At 48.9% G+C, this 13272-nt stretch overlaps 1 protein-coding gene across 1 annotated transcript in view; it reads left to right on the top strand.

Annotated features, from left to right (window-relative positions):
- Positions 1–222: 222 nt before the first annotated feature.
- LOC309978085 (melanoma-associated antigen B4-like) overlaps positions 223–13272 on the top strand; it is a gene marked incomplete at both ends in the record, with an annotated part of 118653 nt that continues 105603 nt past the window's right edge. Inside the window, one exon of the mRNA XM_082864427.1 lies at positions 223–273. Within this exon, the coding sequence (XP_082720553.1) occupies positions 223–273 (51 nt within the window). The remainder of the gene's footprint in view (positions 274–13272) is intronic.

A 13272-nucleotide genomic window follows, 5' to 3' on the forward strand; every position in this document is an offset into this window, starting at 1 on the left:
TCCTCCACAGGGGTCTCAGGGGACAGGCTGAGCAGGAGAACAGGAGCCCTGTGGGTCCTCGGGCAGTGCCCTCCAGGACCCTGCAGAGGCGGCCTTGGTTAAAGCCAGGGAGGAATCTCCCCGCTGAGGGTGCTCACAGCATCTCCTTGTCCCTCCCCCAGGTGCCCTCGTTGCCTGCCTTCCTGCGCACACTCCCGCCTGCTGGCCCTGACCTGTGTCATCATGCCTCGGGGCCAGAAGAGCAAGCGCCGTGCCCGCGAGAAACGCCACCAGGCCCGGGGGGAGACTCAGAGTCTCAAGGGTGCCCAGGCCACTGAGGAGGCAGCGGAAGAGATACAAGAGTCGCCCCCCTCCCCCGCTTCTGTTTCTTGGGGTACTCCCCCGAGCTCCCCTGTTGCTGGCACTCACCAGGAGCCTCAGGGAGCCCCAGCCACAAGCTCTCGTGATGCAGAGGTTTCATGCCCAGGATCTGAAGCAGGTGCCCAGAGCCAAGATGAGAGAAGTGCAGGTACCTCCCAGGCAGCACCTTCCATTCGCAGCAGTCGCAGAGATCCTCTGACCAGGAAGTCCAGAATATTCGTGCGGTTCCTACTAGAGAAGTACAAGACGAAGGAGCCCATCCTGCAGGCAGCACTGCTGAAGACTCTCAGCAGGAAGTACAGGAATCACTTCCCTGAGATCCTCAGGAGAGCCTCTGCGATCGTAGAGGTGGTCTTTGGCCTCGAGCTGAAGGAAGTCGACCCCAGCAATCACTCCTACGCCCTCATCAGCAAGATGGCCCTCCCCAGCGAGGGAAGTCCGAGTGATGACTCGGGGCTGCCCAAGTCCGGTCTCCTGATGGTTCTCCTGGGCATGATCTTCACGAAGGGCAACCGTGCCACCGAGGAGGAGTTCTGGGAATTCCTCAATGCGTTGGGTTTCTATGCTGGGAGGAGGCACTTGATCTTTGGGGAGCCCACGAGGTTCATCCGCAAAGATTTCTTGCAGCAGAAGTACCTGGCCTACTGCCAGGTGCCCGGCAGCGATCCTCCGCGCTATGAGTTCCTGTGGGGCCCGAGAGCCCACCATGAAACCAGCAAGATGAAAGTGCTGGAGTTTGTGGCCAAGATCATTGGTACCATCCCCAGTGCCTTACCAGGTCTCTATGAGGCGGCTCTGAAAGATGAGGAAGAGAGAGCAAGATTGAGAGTCGCGGCCAGGGCTGCAGCTGCTGCTGCGGGCAGAGGCCCTTTCATAGCCAAGATCCACAGCTGCCCCAGATGTAGGGGGGGAGGCCGTGGACACTTTGCTTACTTTGTTTTGGCAGGGAGCAGTCAGGCTCCTAAATAGTGCAGAGTAGTAGGGGTGGAGGGAACAAAGTATAGATCTTATTTATCTTCCTGTTTTAAACTAGTAACTTCTATATATTATTGATTGATTGATTTAGGTTTTTTCAAATGTTTTTTTTCTTCTAATAGTGTGTTTTCTTAAGAATAGGAATTCGTGAATGACATTCCTTGCATATTTATTGCTGTTTAAAGAGTTCTAAAGTTACAGTTTTGGTATATGTAAAAGAAATTCACGAACCATCTATATTTTCTGTATGATCCAGAAGTAGAAAACATGGCACTGCAATAGAGATTTTCATGGAAATGTGAAAGGCGACCACAGAAAATATTTAGGAACAAAAAATGGAGAAAACAGAGAGTAAAAGCCATTTAACTCGTGGTTTGCCTTACTTCCTTTAAACTTTCATTTGGTAGAAATAAAAGATACTTTGACTGATTTAGCTCATTTGTGAGTATTTGTTTCTTTTGCCCTAGTGCACTGCATATTCTCTGCTACCTACTGGATTAAAAATAAACTCTGATGGGAGGGTGGTGCTTTGGGGTTCATAATAATCATATCATAACTGCCATTCATCAAAAACCCAATATTGCGTAATGAGTATGCCACTGCTTTACATGTAGTACATAACATTCCAACATTCACGCAGGATAGGATTTAGCAGACTCCCTTTACAGGTGAATAACTTGCAGGTGTCTCAAGTTCACAAGACTGATTAAGTGACCTTGCTGGGTCTAGTCCCCTGGTCTGGAATAGTCTAGAGCCTACACTCTTCCACTCCTCCCAGCCTAAGCCAGACCTTACGTCTTTTAATTCATTTTTCTTCTCACCACTCCAAAATGTATCTCATGGGATGAAAGGGGCCCTGTTCCCAAAGCACTGTTCTGGAATACAGTAACATTAACGCTGAATAAGTGAATGGTATGAATAAAAAGAAAAATTTTCGGTGACAATGGGGTCTTCTACATATGCAATGTCAGATACCCCGAAAAGATCAGCATCTCCTCATTTACTCTTCAAGTTTCTCAGGGACATAAAAGCCTTGGTTTAAGAGCTGTGTCCTCAGGTCAGTGGAGGGAGGAGTCCCAGCCTCTGATAGTTACTCAAGGTGAGGACCTTAGAACAGAAGGGGGCCCCACAAAGTCTACCCTGCTTTCTCCCTTGTGTGGCCATGCGCAGAGCTGCCTGTCTGAAGGTACCCCTTCTTTTCCTCCGGGGCAAGGGTGGAGAGGTTCTCAGGGAGGTGAGTTCCTTGGTCTTGTGGCAGCATCTCCAATTCTGCCCAAGTAGGAGATCCTAACAGGCCTTAATTTGCTTCAGGGTGAGGACACTGGGTGCCGATGAGTGGACTCCCCATAACAAAGGGGACCACACAGAGGCCCCCGGCAGGGGTAGCCAGGGAATAGGTCTCTTATCTCCCCTTCTGGTGTCTCAGGAAGGTGAAAGCCTTGGCCTGAGGCTGGCAGACAGACAGTAGGGAGGGTGGAGTCCCATATGCTACCTGAAGTCAAGGTAAGAAAACAGAGTTAGGACTGAGGGGCCACTGACTCCAGAAGAGTGGGGCCTTGTAAAGTCCTGCTCCTCAGAAGACCCCAACAGCTTTGGACAGATCTGGTTCATCCTGACTTCCAATTCAGAATTCCCAAGAAGGTAATGCCTTTGTGCTGAGGAGCACAGCTTCAGGGGAGTGGAGGCTGGAGTCCTGGGTCTGGTCAGGCATCACGATGAGGACCCTGAATGAGGAGCAAGAGGACCACTCACTCCAGAACAGAGGAGAATGCAGAGTCCCGCCCCTGAGGTCAGCCCCAGGAGGCCCAGGACAAAGCTTTCTGGCTGACCTGCCCCCTCTTTCCACTGGGGGTGGTCTCGGGGAGGCGAGGGCCTTGGTCTATGGGGAACAGCCTCACTCAGTAGAGACTGGAAATCTAGTGACTCTAAATGAGGATAAAGGGACTCCACCTAGAGCAGAGCCCTGCCACTGGATACCTCCCCTTGGCAAATCCAGGAATGTTGACATGATGCGCCCCACGCCTTTCCTTTTAGAGCGTCTCAGGTAGATGAGGCACTTGGTCCCAGGGGCCAGCCTCAGGGGAGCACAGGGAGGAATTCCAGGTCATGCCAAGAGTCGAGCAGAGGACCATGAGGACTGAGGGAACCACCCAAATCATAAAAGCGGGGACGCCACAGAATCCCTCCCTTACTGTCGGCCATGAGTGACCACAGGCAGTCATGCCCACGTGAGGCAACCCTCACATCCTCCTAGGTGGTCTCGGGGAAGTAAAGGCTGTAGTATGAGAGCACAGGCCTCTCTAGGTCACGGGAAGAGCCAGCGTAAGGACTCCGAGTGAGGACCAAGGGGAACGCACAACCGAAAAGAGAGAGGAACAAACGCATAGCCCCACCACCCTTTCGGCCCGGGGAAGCCCCAGGCAGGGGTAGTTCCATGTGTCACCCACTTGCCTCCGGCTCTGGAGGACTCAGGTCGGTAGAGGGAAGAGTCCCAGATCCTGACAGAGTGAGGACTATTGAGGTCACAAACCCCAGAAGAGCGGAGCCCGGGGAATCTTGCCCTCTGTGTTAGTCCTCAGAAGCCCCTCAGAAATAGCTGTGGCTACACGTGGCCTGCTCTGACTTCTACTTCTGGGGACTCAGGGTGGTGAGGACTTTGCTCCGAGGCTGGCTGACTCAGCACAGGGGAAATTTCCAGGTTGTGCTAGGAGTTGGCGTGAGGACCTAAGGCTGGAGTGGAGCATGAAAACCATAACAATGGGGGCAGCACATCATCTCTCCCCTGCTGTCAGTCCTGGGAGACGCCTCGAGAGATGTCAGGCCGAGCAGAGGCAACCCTTAACTCCTCCCAGGGTGACAGAGAAGTGGGGACGGTAATAGGTGAAGAGAGGGAGAAATTACAGGTCTTCCCAGGAGTCAAACTGAGGAAGAGCCTGAGTGAGGACCGGCGCGGCCAAGCATAACAAGGCCTGGATCTGCCGGCCCCAGTTTCCTGCCTTCAGAGACCACAGGTAGACGTGGGACATCAGGCTACCCTCACTTTCTTCTGTTGGCTCTCAGAGAGCGGTGGGCCTTTCTATGAGCACATGTCCTCAGGTAAAGAGACAGGAGCCACAGGCCTTCCCAGGGGTCAAACTGAGAACCCTGAGTGACGACTAAGGGGAACATGCCCCACCCGCTGAGCTGTGGGGACGACAAAGAGTCTAGCCTTGCCCCTGCTTTCAGCACTTGAAGGCTCAGGACAGGGCAGTCGGGCCGAGGCTCCTTTACATCAGGTCTAAGGGAGGTGAGACCCTTAGCCTGAAGGTAAAGCCATCAGAGGGCAGAAGGGTGGGTCCCAGGCCCTACGTGAAGCCAGCTGAGAGCACTGAATAGGGACTGAGGACCCAGTGATCCCAGGATAGAAAGGACTCCACAGAGCTGTCAGCACGGTGCTCCCCGTCAGGCCGGTGAGCTGGGCCACCACTCGCTTCCTCCTCGTGGGCCCCCGGGACCACTGAGGTGTCAACTGCAGAGCAACGGAGGGGAGGAAGCCCAGGCCCTGGCTGCCGTCCACCTAAAGATCCTGAAGATGAACTGAGCAGACTCCCCGCCCTAGGACACGGAAGGTCCCACTGGCAGCCCCTTCTGTCACCCCAGTGACACTCAGGTAGGCTGGCAGCCTGTAGCCCAAGGCTCACTCTACCGTCCGCCACAGGGGTCTCAGGGGACAGGCTGAGCAGGAGAACAGGAGCCCTGTGGGTCCTCGAGCAGTGCCCTCCAGGACCCTGCAGAGGCGGCCTTGGTTAAAGCCAGGGAGGAATCTCCCCGCTGAAGGTGCTCACAGCATCTCCTTGTCCCTCCCCCAGGTGCCCTCGTTGCCTGCCTTCCTGCCCACACTCCCGCCTGCTGGCCCTGACCTGTGTCATCATGCCTCGGCGCCGGAGGAACAAGCGCCATGGCCGCGAGAAACGCCACCAGGCCCGGGGGGAGACTCAGAGTCTCAAGGGTGCCCAGGCCACTGAGGCGGCGGAGGCGGCGGCAGAAGAGATGGAAGAGTCGCCCTCCTCCCCCGCTTCTGTTTCTCGGGGTACCGCCCCCGAGCTCCCCTGCTGCTGGCACTCGCCAGGAGCCTCCGGGAGCCCCAGCCACGAGCTCTCGTGATGCAGGGGTTTCATGCCCAGGATCTGAAGAGGGTGCCCAGAGCCAAGGTGAGGAGAGCGAGTCACACACGAGCGGGCCTGCCCCATCCTGGACGGTTCGCCTTTCCCTCCCCTACCTGGACACTGGTGGTTGCAGCATGCCCAGAGATCCTCCCTCTCGTGGTCAAGGACCACTGCTAGGTTTCCAGCCATACCAGGACCAAGCAAGACAAAACCGGCAGCACAGGTTGACGCAGGCGCACCAAGACCTACAAGGTGACTCGAGGTACCCCAGGGTTCATTACGCCTCACTTGTAATAACTTAGCATTGCGGCTTTTGCTTCCCCGCCCCACCCCATGGGTTCTGCTTGGGTGCTTATGGGTAAGTGCCTGCATACTAGCAGGAAAGTTATATAGCCTAAAGCTGTCGATCGATTTGTCAGTCAAATAACACAGGACACAGGGAGGGACCACCACTCTACAAAACACAGCCCTACCCCATCGCGGGGCTGCTTCTGGTTTCCAGACAGCCCGCTCTCCTGCTTTCTCGGGAGCGTACCTTTGCTCTGCTTAACTGAACTCTTGCTGCTTAAAACTGCTCTACACCTCTCGACTGAATTCTTCCTCTTTGGGAGGGCAAGAGCCCAGGAAATCGCCATTCTGCCGGTGACAGTATGGATCGCATATTCATTACTTTTATCAGGTACAAGTTAAAGTTTTCATATTTCATAAAACAAATTTAGAAACCTTCCATTCCTTTTTGTGACCTAGAACAAGAAAACACAGCAATGGAAGAGGGATTTCCATGGAACTGTGAATAGACTCGGCAGTAAAATCATGTGGGTCAAGTAAAAAAAGGAAAGAAAAAGCGTACGTGGTGGTACATTTTTGGTTTGTTTTATTCTTTTAGTGCTTCTTTTTGTAAACCTGAAAGATGTTTTCTTAGATTATTCAAGATTGTGAGAGAAATTAAACAGTAATAAAGTAGACATCCTTATCGTTGCCACTCTTATTCCCAACCATTAATTGAGCAGCTACTCTTTGGAAGGCTCCGTGGCAGAACTGGGGATGGGAAGAAAAAGAAGACTGAGCCACTGTCCATAGACCTTCGGAGCCTAGGAGCTGCTGCCATGTCAAGACGGTGAGACACACTCTGAGACCTAAATAAATGGCAAGTTACAACAAGGGGTGAGAAAGAGAGGAGGTTCCAGACGAGAGCAGTCAAGTGGAAATGCTCTGAAGCAAGGAAGCCTGGAGCTTTGGGACACTGCAGTTCCCTCGAGGAGGTGACTTTAAGTTAGGCGGGATGGTGGGCTACATGAGGCCGAGTGAATTGTGGGGGGGGAGGGTGGGACCCTTAGATGGTGGGCCTCAGAGCTGACAGACTCCAGACTGGAATGGAAGCTTACCCTGAATTTTTACTTTGCGACTGTGGGTAAAACAGAGAGAATCTCCACCCGGGGCAGGAATAAAATGGCTTCCGTGTTCCTGTCCCAGTGCAGGTGAACACAGTGCACAAACTAGGTGTTTTAATCCCATCGCCTCCAGGGAGTTTCTGAGAAACAAGGATGATACTTCCTTGAAGTGAGATGTCAAGAAGCCACTGTGATAGCACTCTTTGCACTGGGGTCAAAGGGCCAGAGGCCACTCCCTTAAAGGGATGTTCTACTACTTACCTTAAGTGTAATCTGGGGAACTCCAAAGGAAGGCTACAATTTTTGGTGGTGAAAATAGGGGTGGTTTGGATGAAAAGGCACCTGGGAGGGAAGTTGTTGGTCCTTGACGCAAATTCTAGAACCTCTGAGTAGCATCCAGCTGGGAGAGATTCCTCTACACTCAAATGACATATTTACAAATGGGGAAATTTTACATAGTTTCACTGTCTAAGCAGTTTTGTTTGTTCCAAAGGTGCTGCGTAATCGTATTTTCTGACATCTCATGAGATTAAAGAAAAAAATCCCCAAGAGTTGGTATTATGGTCTGGGGTCATAGTTATCGTAGTAATAAATGCCATTCTTGAAAGACCATTGTTGCAAGTGCTTTACAAACATCACGTATATTACAACAGCTCTACAAGATAGGGCTTATCAGACTCACTTTGCAGATGATGAACTTGCAATTTTCTCAAGTTCACAAGACTTGTGACAGAGCTGGGAATAGACCCTTGCTCTGAATTCGTCTAGAGGCCACACTGTTCCACTCTTCCCGGCCTGAGGCAGACCTAGTATCCTTTAATTCACTTGTCTCCTCACTACTTCAAACTGTATTTCAGGCAATTTAAAAAATAAAAAGCAAGCAAGCAAGCAAAAAACCCTGTAGCCAAAGGACTATAAACAGTCCTGATGAAGGAAGGTTAATACAAGAATAAACCGTAATTTGGGGATTGTCTGTGGGCTTCATTTATCTAGAGTCCTCCTGCCCCTCGCGCCAGGGTTCCTTGAAAGCTCACCGCCCTGGTCCCAGCACGTGTGTTCAGCTCCAGCACTTTCCCACGTTAGAGCTCCTTTCTCCTGAGACTTCCCCAGTGTGCCCTCAAGTCCAACTCTGGAATCTGTTAATGGTGTGTTGAGACTGGCCTCTGAATAAATACACCAATGAGTGAGCTTACCTAGGAGGTCAATATCCAAAGCCTCCCTCATAAGTTGGAGATGAGGACCTGAATAGACATTTCTACAAAGAGGGTATACCAGTGGCCAAACAGTACATGAAAAGATGCTCAATATCATTAGTCACTAGGGAAATGTATACAGAAAAGACAGAGTGGGATACCATTTCAGTAGGTTGGTTATAAAAATGGAAAATAACAAGTGTTTGCGAGGATATGAAGAAATTGGATCCCTCATACATTGCTGGTAAGAATGTCAAATGGTTCAGCCTCTTTGGAAAACAGTTTGGTAGGTCCTCAAATTTAAACAAAGAATTACCATATGACCCAGCAATTCCATTCCTAGGTATATAACCAAAATAACTTAAAAACTGTATTCAAACAAATCTTTGTACCCAAATATTCAAAGAAGCATTATTCATAAAAGCCAAAAAATGCAAACAACCCAAAATTTCCATCACTGAATGAACGGACAAACAAAATGTGGTATATTCTTATAATGGAATATTATTCAGTCATAAAAAGGAATGAAGTACAGATAACTGAGAGACCAGGGATGAACCTCGGAGACATTATGATAAATGATAAATGACAGGAGTCAGAAACAAAAGGTCACATATTGTATGACACCATTTACATGAATTGTCCAGGATAAGCAAATTCATAGAGACACAAATCAGATTGATGGTTGCCTCGGGCTAGGGAGAGGTATGAATGAGAAGTAACTATTTGAAGGGTAAGAGGTTTTGTAAGCAGAGATAAGGGATTGGGAAGATGGCGGAGGAGTAAGACGCGGAGATCACCTTCCTCCCCACAGATACACCAGAAATACATCTACACGTGGAACAACTCCTACAGAACACCTACAGAACGCTGGCAGAAGACCTCAGACCTCCCAAAAGGCAAGAAACTCCCCACTTACCTGGGTAGGGCGAAAGAATGAAGAATAAACAGAGACAAAAGTATAGGGACGGGACCTGCACCAGTGGGAGGGAGCCGTGGAGGAGGAAAGGTCTCCACACACTAGAAGCCCCTTCGCGGGCAGAGACTGCGGGAGGCGGAGGGGGAAAGCTTCGGAGCCGCAGAGGAGAGCACAGCAACAGGGGTGCGGAGGGCAAAGCGGAGAGATTCCCGCACAGAGGATCGGTGCTGACCGGCACTCACCAGCCCGAGAAGCTTGTCTGCTCCCACGCCGGGGCGGGCGGGGCTGCGAGCTGAGGCTCCGGCTTCGGAGGTCGGATCCCAGGGAGAGGACTGGGGTTGGCGGAGTGAACACAGCCTGCAAGGGGTTAGTGCACCACGGCTAGCCGGGAGGGAGTCTGGGGAAAAGTCTGGAGCTGCCGAAGAGGCAAGAGACTTTTTCTTCCCTCTTTGTTTCCTGGTGCGCGAGGAGAGGGGATTAAGAGCGCTGCTTAAAGGAGCTCCAGAGACGGGCGCGAGCCGCGGCTAAAAGCTCGGACCCCAGAGACGGGCATGAGACGCTAAGGCTGCTGCTGCCGCCACCAAGAAGCCTGTGTGCGAGCACAGGTCCTATCCACACCCCCCTTCCGGGGAGCCTGTGCAGCCCGCCACTGCCAGGGTCCCGGGATTCAGGGACAACTCCCCCTGGAGAACGCACGGCACGCCTCAGACTGGTGCAACGTCACACCGGCCTCTGCCGCCGCAGGCCCGCCCCGCACCCTGTGCCCCTCCCTCTGCCCGGCCTGAGTGAGCCAGAGCCCCCGAATCACCGGCTCCTTTAACCCCGTCCTGTCTGAGCGATGAACAGACGCCCTCCTGCGACCTACACGCAGAGGCGGGGCCAAGTCCAAAGCTGAACCCCAGGCGCTGTGCAAACAAAGAAGAGAAAGGGAAATTTTTCCCAACAGCCTCAGGAGCAGCGGATTAAATCTCCACAATCAACGTGATGTACCCTACGTATCTGGAATACCTGAATAGACAACAAATCATCCCAAATAGAGGAGGGGGACTTTGGAAGCAACGATATATATATATATTTTTTCCCCTTTTTCTCTTTTTTGTGAGTGTGTGTATGCTTCTCTGTGTGATTCTGTCTATATAGTTTTGCTTTTACCATGAGTCGTAGGGTTCTGTTTTTTTTATTACTTAAAAAATATTCTTTTCTTCATAATTATTTTTTATTTTAATAAGTTTAATTTATATTACTTTATTTTATTTTATCTTCTTCTTTCTCTCTTTCTTCCTTTTCTCCCTTTTATTCTGAGCCGTGTGGAGGACAGGCTCTTGGTGCTCCAGCCAGGCGTCAGGGCTGTGCCTCTGAGGAGGGAGAGCCAAGTTCAGGACACTGGTCCACAAGAGACCTCCCAGCTCCACGTAATATCAAACGGTGAAAATCTCCCAGAAATCTCCATCTCAATGCCAAGACCGGGCTCCACTCGACGGCCAGCAAGCTACAGTGCTGGACACCCCATGCCAAACAACTAGCAAGACAGGAACACAACCCCGCCCATTAGCACAGAGGCTGCCGAAAATCATAATAAGGCCACAGACACCTCAAAACACACCACCAGACGTGGACCTGCCCACCAGAAAGACAAGATCCAGCCTCATCCACCAGAACACAGGCACTAGTCCCCTCCACCAGGAAGCCTACAGAACCCACTGAACCAACCTTAGCCACTGGGGACAGACACCAAAAACAACGGGAACTACGAACCTGCAGCCTGCGAAGAGGAGACCCCAAACACAGTAAGATAAGCAAAATGAGAAGACAGAGAAACACACAGCAGATGAAGGAGCAAGGCAAAAACCCACCAGACCTAACAAGTGAAGAGGAAATAGGCAGTCTACCTGAAACAGAATTCAGAATAATGATAGTAAAGATGATCCAAAATCTTGGAAATGGAATGGAGAAAATACAAGAAATGTTTAACAAGGACCTAGTGGACCTAAAGAGCAAACAAACAATGATGAACAACACAATAAAGGAAATTAAAAATTCTCTAGAAGGGATCAATAGCAGAATAACTGAGGCAGAAGAACGGATAAATGACCTGGAAGATAAAATAGTGGAAATAACTACTGCAGAGCAGAATAAAGAAAAAAGAATGAAAAGAACTGAGGACAGCCTCAGAGACTTCTGAGACAACATTAAACACACCAACATTCGAATTATAGGGGTCCCAGAAGAAGAGAAAAAGAAAGGGACTGAGTAAATATTGGAAGAGATTACAGTTGAAAACTTCCCTAATATGGGAAAGCAAATAGTTAATCAAGTCCAGGAAGCACAGAGAGTCCCATACAGGATAAATCCAAGGAGAAACATGCCAAGACACATATTAATTAAACTATCAAAAATTAAATACAAAGAACAAATATTAAAAGCAGCAAGGAAAAAACAACAAGTAACGCATAAGGGAATCCCTATAAGGTTAAGAGCTGATCTTTCAGCAGAAACTCTGCAAGCCACGAGGGAGTGGCAGGACATATTTAAAGTGATGAAGGAGAAAAACCTACAACCAAGATTACTCTACCCACCAAGGATCTTATTCAGATTTGACGGAGAAATTAATAGCTTGACAGACAAGCAAAAGCTAAGAGAATTCAGCACCACCAAACTAGCTTTACAACAAATGCTACAGGAACTCCTCTAGGCAGGACACACAAGAGAAGAAAACGACCTACAATAATAAACTCAAAACAATTAAGAAAATGGTAATAGGAACGTACATATCGATAATTACCTTAAATGTAAATGGATTAAATGCTTGAACCAAAAGACACAGACTGGCTGAATGGATACAAAAAAAAGACCCGTATATATGCTGTCTACAAGAGACCCACTTCAGCCCTAGGGACACATACAGACTGAAAGTGAGGGGACGGAAAAAGATATTTCATGCAAATGGAAATCAAAAGAAAGCTGGAGTAGCAATTCACATACAAGACAAAATAGACTTTAAAACAAAGACTATTACAAGAGATAAAGAAGGACACTACATAATGATCAAGGGATCGATCCAAGAAGAACATATAACAATTGTAAATATTTATGCACCCAACATAGGAGCACCTCAATACATAAGGCAAATACTAACAGCCATAAAAGGGGAAATCGACAGTAACACAATCATAGCAGGAGACTTTAACACCTCACTTTCACCAATGGACAGATCATCCAAAATGAAAATAAATAAGGAAACACACAAGCTTTAAATGATACATTAAGCAAGATGGACTTAATTGATATTTATAGGACATTCCATCCAAAAGCAACAGAATACACATTCTTCTCAAGTGCTCATGGAACATTCTCCAGGATAGATCATATCTTGGGTACAAATCAAGCCTTGGTAAATTTAAGAAAATTGAAATCGTGTCAAGTATCTTTCCCGACCACAACGCTATGAGATTAGGCATCAATTACAGGAAAAAACTACGTAAGGAATACAAACACATGGAGGCTAAACAACACAATACTTAATAACCAAGAGCTCACTGGAGAAAGCAAAGAGGAAATAAAAATTACCTAGACACAAATGACAATGAAACACGACGACCCAAAACCTATGAGATGCAGCAAAAGCAGTTCTAAGAGGGAAGTTTGCAGCAATAAAATCCTACCTCAAGAAACAAGAGAAATCTCAAATAAACAACCTAATCTTACACCTAAAGTAATTAGAGAAAGAAAACAAAAAAAGCCCAAAGTTAGCAGAAGGAAAGAAATCATAAGGATCAGATCAGAAGTAAATCAAAAAGAAATGAAAGAAATGATAGCAAATATCAATAAAATTAAAAGCAGGCTCTTTGAGAAGGTAAACAAAATTGATAAACCATTAGCCAGACTTACCAAGAAAAAATGTGAGAAGACTCAAACCAATAAAATTAGAAATGAAAAAGGGTAACGACTGACACTGCAGAAATACAAAGGATCATAAGAGATTACTACAAGTAACTCTATGCCAATAAAATGGACAACCTGGAAGAAATGGACAAATTCTTAGAAACGCACAACCTTGCGAGACTGAACCAGGAAGAAATAGAAAATATGCACAGACCTATCACAAACACTGAAACAGGAACTGTGATTAAAAATCTTCCAACAGGGGCTTCCCTGCTGGCGCAGTGGTTGGTAGTCCTCCTGCCAATGCAGTGGATGTGGGTTCACGCCCTGGTCCGGGAAGATCCCACATGCCGCGGAGCAGCTGGGCTCGGGAGCCATGGCCGCTGAACCTGCAAGTCCGGAGCCTG

The sequence above is a fragment of the Leucopleurus acutus genome (assembly GCF_964270905.1).
Source record: "Leucopleurus acutus genome assembly, chromosome: X".
NCBI lineage: Eukaryota > Metazoa > Chordata > Mammalia > Artiodactyla > Delphinidae > Leucopleurus > Leucopleurus acutus.